Consider the following 20826-nt stretch of genomic DNA (forward strand, 5'->3'; position numbering starts at 1 on the left):
GGAGTAGTGTAGGTTGGTTGCAGGAGTGCAGGTTGGTTGCAGAGAAGGGTAGTAGGGAGAGTACTATGAGTAAGTGACAGGGAATTTTTACAGGAAAAATATTCAAGTAAAAATAACTTACACCAGATGAAAAGATGAAACTAGAAAATTATAAAAGAAAGTAATTAAAATTAAAAACAAACGAAACACATAAATGGCATAACAAAGGAAAGAGGGTGAGGACAAAGCACAAATCATAACACAAACTTAAACAACTTACCTCAGATGGGATGACAGGCAGCTGCTTCTCAAAGTTGGGATCAAGGATGTAGGGCAGAACTCGGCCATTGTGGATGGCATATATCTCCATCATGTAACCTGTTATGACACAGTGACTTCAAACTATGTAGGATCTCTAGTCAAGCTTAGAAAAAAAAAAAAAGCAAACTAAGTGTGAAAGACAAACATACAAATAATGAATATCAACACAATCACAAAATCCAGAGGAAGAATCATGTGAAATACTGTAATATAGTCACAGGGTACAGCATTTCACTGCTTAATCCACAATCAAGTCCTGTTGTAGATCTTATTAATAAAGCTACTATGCTCTAAATGTTCCCAAGTCCACATACAGGTACTCCTCAACTTTTGATATTTTGACTCTACGATGGTACAAAAGCAATTACACTTTGGAGATGAAACTGAAGTTAGCTACCCAGCATGAAGTTGGCAAGTCCGTAATGTGTATTCATTTGCTTTTCAATACTGGTATTCAGTACCAGTAATTATTTGTTAATTTACTTATTCAGTGACAGTACGACCTTTCCTCACTTAGCGACGTACTCGTTTACCGATGACTTGGACTTACAATGGGCTCTCTGACCAGTATGCCTACCTAAATACATGTAATGTGTATTAGAGCTGATTTCCTCTATTCTATTTACATATTACAATATACAGTACACTGCTGTATAAACATTTAAAAAATATACCAGAAATGTTATAAATGGTACAAAGGTGACATTAAAACAATATAGATGGTTGACACAAACCCACTACCATTATGGTATGCTCCTCACTTAGTGACGAATTCGTTTACCAACGTGGTCTTAGGAATGGAACTCCATTGTTGAGTGAGGAGAGGCTGTCATTATTTACTTACTTATTTAGCAAATCATATTCATATTCAACTTACGATATTTTTGACTGATGATGGGTTTATTGGAACATAACCCAATTTTAAGTCAAGGAGCACCTGTACATTTAGAGTACTTTAGAGTCTTTTGTGTTGCTTCGATACAGTGCCAGATTAGACACATTTATATGCATGATGCGATAAAATATAAATGAAGGAAACTTACCACTAAATATCTTTACTTGTTTTCTATCTATCCATAGTGAAAAATCTCTGTTGTGCTCTTCCTGTCCACGATTCTTTCGTCTGCGATCCAGGCGTCTATATTCACGCCCTCGGCGCATCCGTCCCTGTTTGCTAATTTTACTCTTACTCTTTTGCTCTTTATCACTGTTAACATTGGTGCTGATTTTACCTTGGAGAGAAGTGTTAACACCTAAGTTTTCATCTCTTTTGTTACTGGTCACTTTGTTGCTGCTGGTTGTGTTGTCACTGTAACTTCTGTTCTCTCTCACTGTAGTGATATCACTCATGTTTACTACATTACTCAGATGTGAATCTTCATTCATGGTGTCAGTTCTTGCACTACGTTTAAAAATGCAATTTTTGTTGAAGCTTTTAGTACACTTGTTATCAAGCAATCTTAAACTACCAGCATTTGTCATTCCTGCCTCATTATTAGGTACAAGAACATCTCTAATATTATTCATCTTTAAAAGTGTATTAGTTTTGCTCAATGAATTATTGCTGCTGTTCAGGACTTCACTATCCACATTAAAAGTTTCATTATTACTGTGTTGAGAATTACCGTTTTTCAGTAACATGTTCTTAGCATGATCAGAGATGACACCTTCACTCCTGACTCTGTTAGGCTCATTAAAACTTGTAAGCCTACTGTTCATATTACTGAAGGAGGGTAGGATCCTTATATTCTTAGTAAGGTAGAAATACAGCGACTTTCTTCCATTACTCTTGCATGTGCTTCCATTGCAATTTTTCTGAAAAAATATAAAAATATAACAAGTTTAAAGGAAAAGTAGAGCACTAAAGTTTAGTCACTATCATCTGCATCAACATACTTGTTAAAAAAAAAAGTATGATACTGTATACGTACAGTGGACCCTCGACCAGCGATGGCATCGATTAACGATAAATCTGACTAGCGATACATTTTATCGCAAAAATTTTGCCTCGATTAGCGCTAAAAAACTCGACCAACACTATTGGTTCCGTCTGAGACGCATGCACTTCTGGCCAGTATTTAGAAGCCAGCCAGCCAGCCACCGCGGTTGCTTCCAAGCATACAATCGGAACGTTTCATATTATCACAGCCTTTTTAGTGATTGCACCTTCAAAATAAGTCACCATGGGCCCCAAGAAAGTTTCTAGTGCCAACCCTACAGCAAAAAGGGTGAGAATTACTATGGATATGAAGAAAGAGATCATTGCTAAGTATGAAAGTGGAGTGCGTGTCTCCGAGCTGGCCAGGCTGTACACAAAACCCCCAATCAACCATCGCTACTATTGTGGCCAAGAAAACGGCAATCAAGGAAGCTGTTCTTGCCAAAGGTGCAACTATGTTTTTGAAACTGAGATCGCAAGTGATAGAAGATGTTGAGAGACTGTTATTGGTATGGATAAACGAAAAACAGATAGCAGGAGATAGCATCTCTCAAGCGATCATATGTGAAAAGGCTAGGAAGTTACATGACGATTTAATTAGAAAAATGCCAGCAACTAGTGGTGATGCGAGTGAATTTAAGGCCAGCAAAGGTTGGTTTGAGAGATTTAAGAATCGTAGTGGCATACATAGTGTGATAAGGCATGGTGAGGCTTCCAGTTTGGACCAAAAAGCAGCTGAAAAATGTGTGCAGGAATTCAAGGAGTACATAGACAGTGAAGGACTGAAACCTGAACAAGTGTTTAATGGTGACACTGACAATGTTGTGAAACACTTTAGGAATGTCATAAAGGAACGGGAGGTACAGGCCTCTATGGGCAGATATGTTGTGCGACAGAGGTCCAGTGACTCTCAAGCTGGTCCTAGTGGCATTAAAAGAAGAAGGGAAGTAACCCCAAAAAAGGACTTGCCACCTCAAGTCCTAATGGAAGGGGATTCCCCTTCTAAACACTAAGACCATCAACACACTCCCCTCTTCCCATCCCATCAATCATCACCAGATCTTCAATAAAGGTAAGTGTCATGTAACTGTGCATGTCTTCTTCAGTTTGTATTAAAATTAATATTTCATGTGTTAAAAATTTTTTTTTTCAATACTTTTGGGTGTCTTGCACGGATTAATTTGATTTCCATTATTTCTTATGGGGAAAATTAACTTGACTAACGATTATTCTGACTAACGATGAGCTCTCAGGAAAGGATTAATAGCGTTAGTCGAGGGTCCACTGTATATATATACAGTACAGTATATATATATATCCACAGGGGATATGCTTCAAGGACCTGCCATGGATATCGAAACCATGGATAGTAGCAAACTCTATATAGTATGTATAAACATTTAAAAATATACCAGAAATGTTATAAATGGTGCAAATGTGACATTAAAGCAATATCTAAAGATGGTTGATACAAACCCACTACCAGTATAGTATGCTCCTCACTTAACCCTTTCAGGGTCGACAGGCCCTCTCAGAGACTTGTTCTCAGGGTCGGCCAAATTTAAAATAAAAAAATTATTTTTTTTTATGAAAAGATAGAGCATCTTTTCCTGATCATAATGACACCAAAAGTATGAAATTTGATGGAAAACTTAAGGAATTATGCTCTCGCGAAGTTAGCAGTCTAGACGATGTTTATGCATCGACGATTTTGCCCACTTTGAGCCCTATTTTCGGCCAATTCCAGTGTACTTGACAAAAATCATAACTATTTCGCTAGAACTCCAATTTTTCTATCGAATGAGTACAAGAAACCACCCATTTACCGATTTCAACTATCCAATACAGTGGTCAGAATTTAGCAATTTTGCCAATTTCACACAAATTTCAAAAGATGCCAATTTCCGAATAGGGTCCAGAATAAACAAGAAAGACATTCCTGGCACTAAAATAACATTTCCTCTGTTCATTAGTCACATCCCCAGGCTCCTCTTACATTCTTTTGCTTTCCACTTTGAATTTTTATTCTCAAAAAAATAATAGAAGATTTACTGCTATTCAGACTACTGCATTGGTGTAGAAATGGTATAAATACTATCAGCGCACTTGTGAAAGAATATTAGACTCACCAGTTGACGTGTATTGGACGCATAGCATGATTTGTTTACTTTTGAACTTTGGTAAAAATCGAACATTTCTGCTACTTTGAGCGCAATTTCAAGGTAGTTTTCTTTGTAAAACCAGTCAAAATCATCTCAATTTCTGTAATATGTCTTCCATTCTATAAAATGAGACCAGGAAAACTAGAATACAACAATAAATACCATACGAAAATACGGTGCGAAGTCGCTGTTTTAATCCAAAAACACGGTCAGTTTTTTTTTTTCTCATTACGCACCGTGTGCTGCAGGATTTTTTTGTACCACACACACTGACCACATAGACCCATTCTTTCATATATAGGCCCACCAGCTTTCTCTCACTAGATTTGAGGGCGCTAGAATTTAGGCGTACTAGTACGTCAAAAACCCTGGTGCATAAGCCGTACTAGTACGGCCGAAACCCTGAAAGGGTTAAGGACCAATTCGTTTACTGACCTACCTTTAGGAACGGAACCCAGTTAAGTGAGGAGAGGCTGTATATGTATAGGCATTTTTATTTATTTATTTATTTATTTATTTTTTGCAGCTGGGGGATTATTTTCATATGCAAGCCCTAAACCTATATGGGTCATATAGGACCTGGAGAATGGGAGTTAATCAGGCTTGATCCAACAAATGAGAAGGTAGCTCCAGTTACTTGGATAAAGAGGCCTACATGAGCAACAATATGCTCTTCTTGAAGAGCACACTGGGAAAAATGGAGTGATGATTTTTTTTTTTTTTTACACAAATCAATTTTCACAGGCTAAGAGCTGTTATCCTACCTCAGCTCATTTCAAAGCCCAGTCCAATCTAAAATATACCACCACTCCCCAGGATGCAACCCACACCAGTTGGTTAACACCCAGGTACTTATTTACTGTTAGGTGAACAGGGACAGCAGGTGTAAAGAAACATGACCAACATTTCCACCTGTACCAGGAATCGAACCCTAAGCACACTTCGAGTGACCCACGTGGAAACATCTCTTAGTACCTCAAGCTTTTAACACTTCCTTCTAACAGTCATACTCACTGGAGTTGTGAGAAATGAAGGTGATTGAAGAGTATGATTTAACACTGACACTTGTTCTGCTTTCTCCACAGATATCTGGCTTAATGGTATGGATGTCTCTACACCAACATTGGAAGAAAGGGGCACAAGTGGAACTCGAGCTTTAATTTTGCGAATGTCTGCAAAGGATTACATATTTTAGTCACACGAGATTAATTAGGAGCACCCACTATCATGGCTCATTAAAAAGTAGCTCTAAGTTACTCTTTATTGTCAATGGAACTATAATCCTTAGTAATCAAAAGCTAATATTGATTTTACTGATACGTAGTTTCAACTACTGATTAATAACAACAGCCTAGGTAAATTCAATGAATTTTCTTTATTAGCAGCTCTTCTGATTTGATCTCACTACTCACTCTCTCAATCTTTGTTGCATTCTGAAGCTTAAAATGCTGTTGCCGAGCATTACTCAAGCTCAAAAGCTGATTTTAAAAGATATTCAAGAAATATTTCAGAATACAGAGATTAAATTAACTCATTGCAAATAATGTGTTTTATTCATTTAGAAATTCAGATTTAACACAAAATTTTGAAGCATCAAACAAACCTGAGGATCTCTTCAGCTTCTGTTGCCACCCATCCTTCTGTGGATCCACATGGAATTTTGGTGTCTGTTTGTTGATAGGTGACTGTATCTGGTCAATTTGTGCTTTGATGTCAATTGGTGCTGTGGCCTTTAGTAAATGAGTGATCATATCTGTGGAGGTTTGTGGCTTTAGTTTCTCTGTAAGCACCTGTGATATTTGTTTGCTATTCTCAGAGGATGTTAGTATCTGTACTTCTTGTTCCTTAATCGTGGACTTCTGCAACTGTGATAATTCATCTTTTAATTTGATGGGTGACTGCATCTTTAGACTGTGTTTACATTTATTAGTGTCTTTTCCAGAGTGCAACGTCAGTTTACTACTCTCTCTCTCTTTTTGTGGTCTATCTTCGTTTTTGTTTATGGGTGTTTGTGTTACGGGCACGAGTAGATGTTGTGTCTGTACATGTGTTGTCAAAATTTCATCATAATTTTCTATTGGTTCTTGTGGTTGAGCATTTTCTATGGGTATACGATTCCATTGTATTGGCTCATTACGATTTGTGCTTGGTCGAGAATTTGAAATCTGTTTGTCAGTTTCTTTATTTATTTGCACTTGTACCTGGTTTCTGTTAGTGTATGGCCATAATAAAGGCTGTGCATGCCTAAAGTGGACTTGTATTGAATCTTTCATATACTTGGCTTGAGGTGTACCTGTTGGTAAAGGTGGAAAAGTTGGTTTCATAATGCTTGAATGAATGCACATCCACAAGTGGGACTGCCAAATCTGATTCCACGAACTTGTATAAGTGTGTGTTTTGTTATCTTTGTTTGTCTGTAATAATGACAAGAACAATAAGAGGTTGTCCTTGGACTGTAGTGTTGGGTAGTAATTATCAGACTGCTGACATTGCAAAATAGCATGAGCTATGTTAGGGAAATTAATAGAAGGCAAAGGTGATGCTGGAGAGGTAACAGGTGTGGTTTGTATGGTAGAGGTGGATATGGAGACAGAATGAGGTGCTAGTGTGTGACCAAGAGGCGAGGGTGCAGCTGGCAGCGAGGGTACAGTAGAGTGCACTGCAGGCGTGGCGTCAGAGGGCGTGAGGACTACAGCAGACAAAACCACAACCAGGTGTATCATGGTGATGCCTCATGTCTCCCACAGCTCTGGAAATAGATGAAAATTGTTGTTAGACAAGGGATTTCACCATATAATGCACTATTCTAGACCTAGAATGAGAAACATGACTCATACTTCCTCAGAACTCTGTGCAGTTATTATTGTATTATGAAATATCATGGGAAGCACTACCCTATAATAACCTGTAAGAAACTGCCTTTGCACCTGGGAAAAAACATGTTATATTACAGTGGACCCCCGGTTAACGATATTTTTTCATTCCAGAAGTATGTTCAGGTGCCAGTACTGACCATATTTGTTCCCATAAGGAATATTGTGAAGTAGATTAGTCCATTTCAGACCCCCAAACATACACGTACAAATGCACTTACATAAATACACTTACATAATTGGTCACATTGGGAGGTGATCATTAAGCGGGGGTCCGCTGTATTTGCTTCAAGATGTCAGCTGGAGAATGTTTATGAATTTAAAGTACGGTACTGAGTATGAAGAAGCCTGTCACAACAACTGCTGTTAAATAAATAAAATCTGTATCTGTTTTATTCAAGCAACTGTGCAATAATAATTATTATTATAACCATGGGGGAGCGCTAAACCCGTAGGACTATACAGTGCATGTGGGGGTGATGGAAGGTTTTCAGGCTTAATTCAGGGAACTGGAGCATAGATCCAATTCCCTAGATCAAGAGCCCCTCACCAGCATCAATGAACCTCCCTTGAGGGAAAATGTGCAATAAACTCTCAATATATTGAACCTCAGACAAACAAAATCCACTGGATAAATTGTACATTTAAACTTATTTCCATTGTTCATTGCAGTACATCTGTAAGTTGTGTGTACATTACCAATGTACATTATGTATACAGCATGGTGTGCCAAGGCCTTGGTATTGGTATAGGCCTTTTCTGATGGTATCAGTATCTGCCTAAAACTGAATGTTGGTATTAACAAAAATTTTGGCACTATCCCATCTCTACAGTAGTTTTTAAATGCTTTTCCTGTGATTTTCAACAAGATCTTGTTTTAACTGACACTAAGAATCTTCCCTATGAGGCCATTACATCAAAAATTTACATTTATTTTTGTACTTATTGTAATAATTAATAATATATTCATGTATATAATCAATTTTCATGTATCTGATACATGTGTTAATTTTTTTGTTAATTAATATATTTATATAACACTTTTATAAGGCTTTTGATCAGTATTTTTCCAGGAATGAAATTTGCAAATCTTTTATAACACAAATAACGACCATACTATCCACTCAATGGGGAAAATGGTTATTTGTTGTGAGAATTGTTTATTTAGGTTATAATCAATTATATTCTTTTGATTATTATGTAAATTCTTTTAAGTAGATTTTGTAATGGAAACAATAATATTTTGGACAAATTGGAAAGAAGCTAAAATCTGACAAGTTAAATAATGTAACCTAACGAAGACCTGTCGGAAAATTGTCACTTAGGTTAAGTCAGGTACCTGGAGATACCTGGAGAGAGTTCCGGGGGTCAACGCCCCCGCGGCCCGGTCTGTGATCAGGCCTCCTTAGGTCAGTGTCCCAGGATGCGACCCACACCAGTCGACTAACACCCAGGTACCTATTTTACTGATGGGGAACATAGACAACAGGTTGAAAGAAACACGTCCAATGTTTCTACTCTGGCTGGGAATCGAACCCAGATCCTCACCTTGTGAAGCGAGAGCGTTAACCACCAGGCCACCAGAGCCCTATATACCTATATACTTCACATTATGTTTGGTTATGTTAACCAAAAAGGCATTTTTCTATAGGCCTAGAAAAGTCAGTGTATTTAGGCACTGGTACACGTAAGTACAATTATCATACATAGTGTAAATTACTTAGCATAACCCAAAAAGTCAGTCAAAATGACTTTTTGGGTTATCTTGGGTTAATTTGCACACAAGTTAGTAATTCACAAGACACTTGTGGAAAATTAGTGTACTGAACCATGTTCGTGGGGGAAGTGTTAAACCCGTAGGGGGTTAGTAACTATATTATTTAGGCACTGATACACATAAGTACAATTACGAGTGTAATTTGCCCAAGAAAACCCCAAAAAAGTCGGTGACTTATTTCCACTGGGTTAAAGACCACTGGGACAGCGAGGTAATAAAGTTGGCACTGAAAAAAGCGTTGCTTTAATCCCTCGGATCCAGAGCCCTTCACCGGCATCAAAGCCCCTTCCCCCCTATCCCCCTGTTTAAGGTGCAAATGCAAGTTCCTCCTAAAAAATATAAATGCAATTCAATATTCGCCCTTAAACACACAGCAGCTGCCTTAACACCAGTTATTTAGGAGGAGTCAAGGGTCATACTGACCTTCAGAACCAAGTGTTGTGGTCACCAGGGTCACTGAGAGTGCCACAGTGCCTCCACAGTGTCACAAGAGACAATATAACACCAGGTTAACACTTCTCCATTGTGGGTTCCCTGCTGCTGCTGGGCAGGCATGACGTCATTGTGACGTCACTCATCAGCATTCATATCTAAATTTTTATTGACATAATAATATCCTTATTTACTACAAGTACAAGGTTTACAGACCATAGCTGACATTAATGACATATTACTATATAGAAAGCCGCTTGTTATGCTGAGCATTTCCCGCAACGTAGGTCAGTTTTGTCCCCAGGATGCGACCCACACCAGTCCACTAACACCCAGGTACCTATTTTACTGATGGGTAAACATAGACAACAGGTGGAAAGAAACACGTCCGATGTTTGTACCCTCCCCGGGAACTGAACCCGGAACCTCGCCGTGTGAAGCAAGATCTTCACATAATAATATTTTTATTATTAGATACTGGTTGCCTTTTTTTTTTCTTACCGGAGTTAAGACAAGATTTTGTTAGAATTTTTAACCCCGAAGGGTTAGCCACCCATAATAACCCAAGAAAGGCTGTACGTCATCGAAGGACTGTATCTTATTTCCACTGGGGTCCTCAATCTTCTACCCTCCAGGATGCAGCCCACACCAGTCCACTAACAGTCCCTTACAACATGTAAGGAAATGCGTCGAATGTTTTCGCTCCTACCGGGAATTGAACCTGGACCCAGGGCCGGATTTATAAGGGGGCAACTGCCCCGCCCCCCTCTGCTAGAGGGGCCCGCCCAGACAAAGGACTTCCTTTATAACAAAATGTAATAATAAAAAAATAGTTTAATTAATAAAAGGAATTAACAAATGAAGTGTGTGTGGGGAGCATCAGAAAACAGAAGGAAAGGCTGCCCCCACCCCCTCTCCCTTAGAATAACTTGACTTAACTATTTCTGGTTAGCATCAGTTTAGAGGTAAATGACCAAACCATGAGGTCAGAGGTGACCAGGGTGAGGGGAGGGAGGGAGGGAGTGTGAGTGTGTGCGAGTGTGTGTGAGGAGAGATGCTGTGTGTCCCACTAACCACAATCTTCAACACATCCCTTGAAACTGGGCAACTACCTGAGGTATGGAAGATGACAAATGTAGTCCCCATTTTTAAGAGGAGACAGAAACAAGGCACTAAACTACAGACTAGTGTCACTGACGTGTATAGTATGCAAAGTCATTGAGAAGATTATCAGGAGGAGAGTGGCGGAGCACCTGGAACGGAACAAGATTATAAACGATAACCAGCACGGATTCATGAAGGCAAATCCTGTGTCACAAACCTTCTGGAGTTTTATGACAAAGTAACAAAAGTAAGAAACGAGAGAGAGGAGTGGGTTGATTGTATTTTCCTGGACTGCAGGAAGGCCTTCGACACAGTTCCTCACAAGAGATTAGTGCAGAAGCTGGAGGATCAGGCGCATATAACAGGAAGGGCACTGCAATAGATCAGAGAACACCTGACAGGGAGGCAACAAGAAGTCATGGTACGTGATGAGGTATCACAGTGGGCGCCTGTGACGAGTGGGGTCCCACAGGGGTCGGTCCTAGGACCAGTGCTATTTTTGGTACATGTGAATGACATGATGGAAGGGATAGATTCTGAAGTGTCCCTGTTCGCAGATGATGTGAAGTTAATGAGGAGAATTAAATCAGATAAAGATCAGGCAGGACTACAAAGAGACCTGGACAGGCTGGAGATGTGGTCCAGCAACTGGCTTCTCGAATTCAACCCCGCCAAATGAAAAGTCATGAAGATTGGGGAAGGGCAAAGAAGACCGCAAAGACTGCAAACCTCACTCAAGGAGAAAGATCTTGGAGTGAGCATAACACCGAACACGTCTCCGGAAGCACACATCAACCAGATAACTGCTGCAGCATACGGGTGACTGGAAAACCTGAGAATAGCGTTCCGATACCTTAGTAAGGAATCTTTCAAGACACTGTACACTGTGTACGTCAGGCCCATACTAGAGTATGCAGGACCAGTTTGGAACCCACACCTGGTCAAGCACGTCAAGAAATTAGAGAAAGTGCAAAGGTTTGCAACAAGGCTAGTTCCGGAGCTCAGGGTAATGTCCTACGAAGAAAGGTTGAGGGAAATCGGCCTGACGACACTGGAGGACAGGAGGGTCAGGGGAGACATGATAACGACATACAAAATACTACGTGGAGTAGATAAGGTGGACAGAGACAGGATGTTCCAGAGATGGGACACAGAAACAAGGGGGTCACAATTGGAAGCTGAAGACTCAGGCGAGTCACAGGGATGTTAGGAATCATTTCTTCAGTCATAGAGTTGGCAGGAAGTGGAACAGTCTAGCAAGTGAAGTAGTGGAGGCAGAAACCATACATAGCTTTAAGACGAGGTATGACAAAGCTCAGGGAGCAGAGAGAGGACCTAGTAGCAATCAGTGAAGAGGCGAGGCCAGCAGCTGAGTCTCGACCCCTGCAACCACAATTAGGTGAGTACATGGACAGTGAAGCGCCACCATGTGATTCAGACCCAACCTTTTGGTTTCCTGTCACAGAAAACCATGTCCCATTATGGTCAACTGCCACCATATAGACATGCCGAAAGCGTGACACCAAAGATATAAATACACATCACCCTCCCACCAGTAACAACTAACTACTAACCCCCGACCCTTCCCCTAACGACCTTCCCCCTCCCCACAAACAACCAATGACGTCATCACTCTCCCCCTGGTCAATGGCGCCATTTATCCATGGTGGTCAAGAATAGTGGCGCCACTAGTCACTCCTCTGCCATCCACCACACCATCAACACCTCCAGCTCTTCCAGTTCCATCAACCTGTGGTAATTTAAAAAACTTGGATTACTCCAATTTCATGGTAATTTTTGATAGATCAGCTCTGAAAATATTTTAGCAATATTTCTTTCTATAAAATGTTGAAGGAAGCATTCTAAATACATAGTAAGACTTCAAACTATTGATGACTGCAGTTCATACTTACCTTTGCAGACATTTTGGCGTGTTGCTGCTGGTGATGACATCTCTGAAGACTTGCAGCTGCCCACAACACGGACTTCACCACACAGCAGCTGCCCACAACACGGCCTTCACCACACAGCAGCTGCCCACAACACGGACTTCACCACACAGCAGCTGCCCACAACACGGCCTTCACCACACAGCAGCTGCCCACAACACGGCCTTCACCACACAGCAGCTGCCCACAACACGGACTTCACCACACAGCAGCTGCCCACAACACGGACTTCACCACACAGCAGCTGCCCACAACACGGACTTCACCACACAGCAGCTGCCCACAACACGGACTTCACCACACAGCAGCTGCCCACAACACGGACTTCACCACACAGCAGCTGCCCACAACACGGACTTCACCACACAGCAGCTGCCCACAACACGGACTTCACCACACAGCAGCTGCCCACAACACGGACTTCACCACACAGCAGCTGCCCACAACACGGACTTCACCACACAGCAGCTGCCCACAACACGGACTTCACCACACAGCAGCTGCCCACAACACGGACTTCACCACACAGCAGCTGCCCACAACAGGGACTTCACAACACAGCAGCTGCCCACAACACGAACTTCACCACACAGCAGCTGCCCACAACACGGTCTTCACCACACAGCTGCCCAAAACAAGAACTTCACTACACAGCTGCTGCCTACAACACGGACTTCACCAAACAGCAGCTGCCCACAACACTGACTTCACCAAACAGCAGCTGCCCACAACGCGAACTTCACCACATAGCAACTGCCCACAACACGAACTTCATCACATAGCAGCTGCCCACAACACGAACTTCACCACACAGCAGCTGCCCACAACACGGACTTCACCACACAGCAGCTGCCCACAACACGGACTTCACCACACAGCAGCTGCCCACAACACGGACTTCACCACACAGCAGCTGCCCACAACACGGACTTCACCACACAGCAGCTGCCCACAACACGGACTTCACCACACAGCAGCTGCCCACAACACGGACTTCACCACGCAGCAGCTGCCCACAACACGGACTTCACCACACAGCAGCTGCCCACAACACGGACTTCACCACACAGCAGCTGCCCACAACACGGACTTCACCACACAGCAGCTGCCCACAACACGGACTTCACCACACAGCAGCTACCCACAACACGGAATATCGTCAACCTACAAGATTCGATAAACTTAAGAGCATTAATTAAAATTTAATAAATAAACTCTTTCTTTATCACAGCAATGTTCAAGAAACACAAAGTAAACTTTGAGAGAAGCCTCAACTGCTGTATTTGTCAGCAGGACGACAACATTCACACAATTCGGGAACTTTAAGCTCGGGGAAAAAAAAAAAAATATACCTACCCCAACCCTACTAACAATAGTAGTAATGAGGCGGACAGCCTCAATACTGCCATTATTAGTAGTTTGAGGTACGATACATTTTTAAATTTTATGACTTTGTGTCCACTTCCTGACAATAGGAAGTGTTGCGACGCTGGGCAGTACAACGCTGTCTTCAAACACATGCTATTTGTGGCAAATTATATTTAGCTGAATGTATCATTATATACATAATTATTTATAATTATCTTTTCATTTACTGTTATCAGAGTTACATAGACAAGTAGGAATTTGGGACACCTAGGTCGCAAAAAATGTCCCCCTTCGATACCTACCACTGTCATAACCACAAGTTGCTCTGGACCTATTAATTATAAATGATTTGTATCATCGGGAATGCTGGTAAATATATAAATTTGTGGACTGTATATTAAATTAAAAAATGATTATAAATACACATTTATATAACATAGAAGAAGAATTAACACTCACCAATTTGACTAGAGATTAATGTGTCATGTACAGGACCCCCCCTTTTGCCTACATTTATGAAAATTTTACTGGCCAGAAATTAAACAAATCAGACAGCTTATCTGAGGTTCCTGGAGTTGTTCTGTCGCCTGATATCTCAAGTTATGCAGGATTGCACATCCAACAATTTCGCCTCCTATTTGAGACGTGTCAGCCCAATTTTAACCTCTAGAGCACGAAAATTCCTTCCCATTACACTAACGTTGTATCCAATTCAAAAACCAAAATGGTGACTGTCCCTTCTCCCAAGGCTCAGTTTCCCATTTTCTATGACATAAATGTTATTAAATACAGTATGGCCATCTATATTACCTGGAGTTTACCTGGAGAGAGTTCCGGGGGTCAACGCCCCCGCGGCCCGGTCTGTGACCAGGCCTCCTGGTGGATCAGAGCCTGATCAACCAGGGTGTTACTGTTGGCTCCACGCAAACCAACGTACGAGCCACAGCCTGGCTGGTCAGGAACCGACTTTAGGTGCTTGTCCAGTGCCAGCTTGAAGACTGCCAGGGGTCTGTTGGTAATCCCCCTTATGTATGCTGGGAGGCAGTTGAACAGTCTCGGGCCCCTGACACTTATTGTATGGTCTCTTAACATGCTAGTGACACCCCTGCTTTTCATTGGGGGGATGGTGCATCGTCTGCCAAGTCTTTTGCTTTCGTAGTGAGTGATTTTCGTGTGCAAGTTCGGTGCTAGTCCCTCTAGGATTTTCCAGGTGTATATAATCATGTATCTCTCCCGCCTGCGTTCCAGGGAATACAGGTTTAGGAACCTCGAGCGCTCCCAGTAATTGAGGTGTTTTATCTCCGTTATGCGTGCCGTGAAGGTTCTCTGTACATTTTCTAGGTCAGCAAATTCACCTGCCTTGAAAGGTGCTGTTAGTGTGCAGCAATATTCCAGCCTAGATAGAACAAGTGACCTGAAGAGTGTCATCATGGGCTTGGCCTCCCTAGTTTTGAAGGTTCTCATTATCCATCCTGTCATTTTTCTAGCAGATGCGATTGATACAATGTTATGGTCCTTGAAGGTGAGATCCTCCGACATGATCACTCCCAGGTCTTTGACGTTGGTGTGTCGCTCTATTTTGTGGCCAGAATTTGTTTTGTACTCTGATGAAGATTTAATTTCCTCGTGTTTACCATATCTGAGTAATTGAAATTTCTCATCGTTGAACTTCATATTGTTTTCTGCAGCCCACTGAAAGATTTGGTTGATGTCCGCCTGGAGCCTTGCAGTGTCTGCAATGGAAGACACTGTCATGCAGATTCGGGTGTCATCTGCAAAGGAAGACACTGTGCTGTGGCTGACATCCTTGTCTATGTCAGATATGAGGATGAGGAACAAGATGGGAGCGAGTACTGTGCCTTGTGGAACAGAGCTTTTCACCGTAGCTGCCTCGGACTTTACTCTGTTGACGACTACTCTCTGTGTTCTGTTAGTGAGGAAATTATAGATCCATCGACAGACTTTTCCTGTTATTCCTTTAGCACGCATTTTGTGCACTATTATGCCATGGTCACACTTGTCGAAGGCTTTTGCAAAGTCTGTATATATTACATCTGCATTCTTTTTGTCTTCTAGTGCATTTAGGACCTTGTCGTAGTGATCCAATAGTTGAGACAGACAGGAGCGACCTGTTCTAAACCCATGTTGCCCTGGGTTGTGTAACTGATGGGTTTCTAGATGGGTGGTGATCTTGCTTCTTAGGACCCTTTCAAAGATTTTTATGATATGGGATGTTAGTGCTATTGGTCTGTAGTTCTTTGCTGTTGCTTTACTGCCCCCTTTGTGGAGTGGGGCTATGTCTGTTGTTTTTAGTAACTGTGGGACGACCCCCGTGTCCATGCTCCCTCTCAATAGGATGGAAAAGGCTCGTGATAGGGGCTTCTTGCAGTTCTTGATGAACACGGAGTTCCATGAGTCTGGCCCTGGGGCAGAGTGCATGGGCATGTCATTGATCGCCTGTTCGAAGTCATTTGGCGTCAGGATAACATCGGATAGGCTTGTGTTAATCAAATTTTGTGGCTCTCTCATAAAAAATTAATTTTGATCTTCGACTCTCAGTCTGGTTAGCGGCTTGCTAAAAACTGAGTCATATTGGGACTTGAGTAGCTCACTCATTTCCTTGCTGTCATCTGTGTAGGACCCATCTTGTTTAAGTAGGGGCCCAATACTGGACGTTGTTCTCGACTTTGATTTGGCATAGGAGAAGAAATACTTTGGGTTTCTTTCGATTTCATTTATGGCTTTTAGTTCTTCCCGCGATTCCTGACTCCTGTAAGATTCCTTTAGCTTAAGTTCGATGCTTGCTATTTCTCTGACCAGTGTCTCCCTACGCATTTCAGATAGATTGACCTCTTTTAGCCGCTCTGTTATTCTTTTCCGTCGCCTGTAAAGGGAGCGCCTGTCTCTTTCTGTTTTACATCTACTACTCCTTTTTCTTAGAGGAATAAGCCTTGTGCATACATCGAGTGCCACCAAGTTAATCTGTTATAGGCATAAGTTGGGGTCTGTGTTGCTTAGTATATCTTCCCAGCTTATATCGGTTAGGACTTGGTTTACTTGGTCCCACTTTATGTTTTTGTTATTGAAGTTGAATTTGGTGAATGCTCCCTCGTGACTAGTCTCATTATGTCGGTCTGGGGCTCCACGCATACATGTCTGAACCTCAATTATGTTGTGATCCGAGTATATTGTTTTTGATATGGTGACATTTCTTATCAGATCATCATTGTTAGTGAAGATGAGGTCTAGTGTATTCTCCAGTCTAGTAGGCTCTATTATTTGCTGGTTTAAATTGAATTTTGTGCAGAGATTTAAAAGCTCGTGTGAGTGTGAGTTTTCATCAGAGCTGCCTCCTGGTGTTATTACTGCAACAATATTATTTGCTATATTCCTCCATTTTAGGTGCCTTAAGTTGAAATCCCCCAGGAGCAAGATGTTGGGTGCAGGAGCTGGAAGATTTTCCAGACAGTGGTCAATTTTTAACAGCTGTTCCTGGAATTGCTGGGATGTTGCATCCGGAGGCTTGTAGACTACCACAATGACTAGGTTTTGGTTCTCGATCTTTACTGCTAAAACTTCACTACATCATTTGAGGCATTAAGCAGTTCTGTGCAAACAAGTGACTCTGCAATGTACAGGCCAACCCCCCCCCCCCTTTTTTGCCTGTTCACTCTGTCACATCTGTATAGGTTGTAACCTGGGATCCATATTTCGTTGTCCAAGTGATCCTTTATGTGGGTCTCAGTGAAAGCCGCGAACATTGCCTTTGCCTCTGCAAGCAGTCCACGGATGAAAGGTATTTTGTTGTTTGTTGCTGGCTTTAGACCCTGTATATTTGCAAAGAAGAATGTCATCGGACTGGTGGTATTGTTGGTACTGGGGGGGGATTTTTTTTCCGGCATTAGTATCTGTATCTGTTGGTTTGGAGTGGAGGCCATCGACTGTGGTTCCACTCCAGGAATGACTGGATTTGGTGTACGATTTCTGCCGTTTCCTGCCAGTTTTTTTTTTTTTTTCCTTCCTGGCACTCTCCAGTGTTGTGTCTTGTTTAATTGCCGCAGAATCCTCCTGCTCCGTAATATAAATTACAACCTAGTCAAACCTACTCCTAATATCCCTTAGACGCCTATATTTAACTGGAAAAAAATCTTGATGCTTTCATCGACTTGTCCCGAGAGTTTATCCCCCCCCCCCTCCTTTCAAACTTTTACATGCGTGCTCATTTACCCAAATAAAATTTCCCATAACTAGATATACTATCCATAGGGTTTTTTACACAGCTTGTATCAAACCTGATTGCCTAACATTCCCCAAGGAAGGGGAGGGTACTGGCAGTTGCTTGTATCAAGATACCTTAAATAACAATAAAAGGCACAATACCGTGACTGGAACGATACACAAATAACCCGCACATAAAAGAGAGAAGCTTACGACGACGTTTCGGTCCGACTTGGACCACTGACTTTGTAAATGGTCCAAGTCGGATCGAAACGTCGTCGTAAGCTTCTCTCTTTTATGTGCGGGTTATTTGTGTATCAAGATACCTTCACTAGTACAAAGACACCCCTTGAAGGGCATCCAAATTTAACATGAAGGTAGTTAGGATCATTATGACAACATTGTATTTTCCCTACACTTCCACGTCCCTCATAGCACACTAGGCTAACAACCAACACTAACTGGTTAGATAAACCATAGAGGCCTGCCGTATACCAGTTTCCTAACACACACTACTGTGCTAGCCTGAAATCACAACCTACCTTACCTACCAGTTATGGCTGGCATCCTAGGCACAACCTGAGGACCACTACATTCAAGCCCCCACACTACCTCTATTTTTATGGGTTTCTAACCCAGTAGGGTTAATTATCCTATTCTCGCTAATAACAATCTCATTCACCCCCCTAACTATACTCATCAGCATCAGATGTTAGTGAATCCTTCTTACAGACTAACACTTCACTTCAGATCAGAGTTTTTCATTATTTTCATCATTAACGTCTGCTGTCAGAAGCGTTAGACTTCAATAATTACAATCAAACCAACTGCAATTCTGAACGCTAATACTTTTATATTCATAGGAACATGAACGTCGCTTAAATTTTCCAAAATGATGAAATTGTGTAAACTCAATGAATCAATATTTAACTTGACACAGTTTGGCCAAAGGCATAAAAAACGTAGAACACCCACCACAACCACTACCCAAGCCCGAAACCCACCAACATCCCCACGGAAACCATGTGCAATAACAGACTGCAGACAGCTACTGAAGTCGTTGGTGGGTTCCCAGGCCAACAGTTCTACGTAATCTATGCCTTCAGGGGAGATTACTCTCCCCTGCTATATGCATTCATAATGCATATAGCAGATGCTCCAGTTCTATTCTTAACCTACCTAAATATATAAAACTACTTACAATACACTTATGGAAACCAACAATGGAGAAGCAATTCGAGATGATCTTTTGGTTTCTCTTGGACGAGTATCAAATCAGACCAAGGGTCAAAAAGTAGAACAGACCACAAGACAGGTCGCAAAAACCATGGACGGGGGGGAGGGGGGGGGGAGTGAAATTACAAAGGAAGTCAGGCGACCAAGTTTCAAAGAAACAGTAGTGGTGGTGGTCTAGACAGTGAGTGTAATAACAATAGTAGTATAGGTAATACTGGTAAGATTTGCGGTAATACTAATGGTGGTAGTATTAGTACTGGGAATAATAGAAGTGCTGGTAGTCAGTCTAGCAGTATGTGCAGGTAGTCGTGGAGGTAGTAGTAACATTAATAGTAACTAGATTCATGTCGAAATAGTGTAGGTACAAAAAACAGTGGGGAAATTGCGACAAGTTAACCTTCAATAATAAAGTTCAACAGGAGCTTAGAACAGACATGAAAAGAAATTCCAATATTCCTGTTGGGCAATGCTAGGTAAGAAATTAGAACTAAATAAAAAGTCTGGCTAAGAGACTGACCGTCTCTTATCAAGGTTGGAGGGTAGAGCTCAAAATAAACTCTCCAGTTCAGTGTCCAAGACTTTATCACCTCTGTAGTCGACAGATAAAGCCTACTCCCCAAGCGAAACATTTCACGATCAATGATAACTGTCACAATGACTTACACCATTTATAATGTGAAAACATAATAAAAGTTAGAGAAATCTTGTCCAGGAAAAAGGTATCAAAACTAAAGTTGTCTCAAAACAACCCAGGTTATACCAAACTTCTAAAGTTTCCTCCCCAAGTGTCAGTTTTGTGAACTTAGTAAACAAAGCAACATTAGACTTGCCAAAAACAAAATACGTAGAACACCCACTGCAACCACTACCCAAACCCTGGAACCCACCAACATTCCCTTAGAAACTATGTGCAGCAACAGATTCCACACAGCTACTGAAGGTCGTTGGTGGGTTCCAAGACCCACAGTTCTACGTAGTCTATATCTTCGGGGAAGATTACTCTCCTCTGCTATATGCATTCATAATGCATATAGCAGATTCTCCAGTTCTATACCTTACCTATCCTACTTAACACCACCTAATTCTGCAAGGTATTTTGATAGTAGAAACTAAATAATTGTAGACGTGCAAAGTATTATATACACACACAACTATGCAGCATATTCCAGGTATAGGCCTTACTAATTTGCAGAGCTGTGGCGGGGCAAGAGTGATGAAGGAAGGTAAAGGTAAGATCAAGGGAGGTCTAGGCGAGATCAAGGGGGTCTAGGTATGATCAAGGGGGGTCTCGGTATGATCAAGGAGGGACTAGGTAAGATCAAGGGGGTCTAGGTAAAATCAGGGGGTCTAAATAAACTCAGGTCTAGGTAAAATCAGGGGAGTCTAGGTAAAATCAGGGGGGTCTAGGTAAAATCAGGGGGGTCTAGGTAAAATCAGGGGAGTCTAGGTAAACTCAGGGGGTCTAGGT

The 20826-nt window shown here is 41.6% G+C and overlaps 1 protein-coding gene across 2 annotated transcripts in view; it reads right to left on the reverse strand.

The window, feature by feature from the left end:
• The window catches only part of LOC128686935 (uncharacterized), a 49245-nt gene that overhangs the window by 17195 nt on the left and 11224 nt on the right, over positions 1 to 20826 (reverse strand). Inside the window, exons 1-5 of one of the 2 annotated variants that reach the window (XM_070082618.1) lie at positions 9475 to 9602; positions 6005 to 7150; positions 5416 to 5573; positions 1344 to 2115; positions 260 to 357 (exon numbers count right to left, since the gene is read on the reverse strand). In XM_070082618.1, coding sequence (XP_069938719.1) covers positions 260 to 357; positions 1344 to 2115; positions 5416 to 5573; positions 6005 to 7124 — 2148 coding nt within the window. In that variant the 5' untranslated portion in view covers positions 7125 to 7150; positions 9475 to 9602. Of the gene's footprint in view, positions 1 to 259; positions 358 to 1343; positions 2116 to 5415; positions 5574 to 6004; positions 7151 to 9474; positions 9603 to 20826 lie in introns of those variants that run through there. The other variant, XM_070082619.1, reaches the window with a different exon arrangement.

Source organism: Cherax quadricarinatus, chromosome 7 (genome assembly GCF_038502225.1).
Source record: "Cherax quadricarinatus isolate ZL_2023a chromosome 7, ASM3850222v1, whole genome shotgun sequence".
NCBI classification, from domain to species: Eukaryota; Metazoa; Arthropoda; class Malacostraca; order Decapoda; family Parastacidae; genus Cherax; species Cherax quadricarinatus.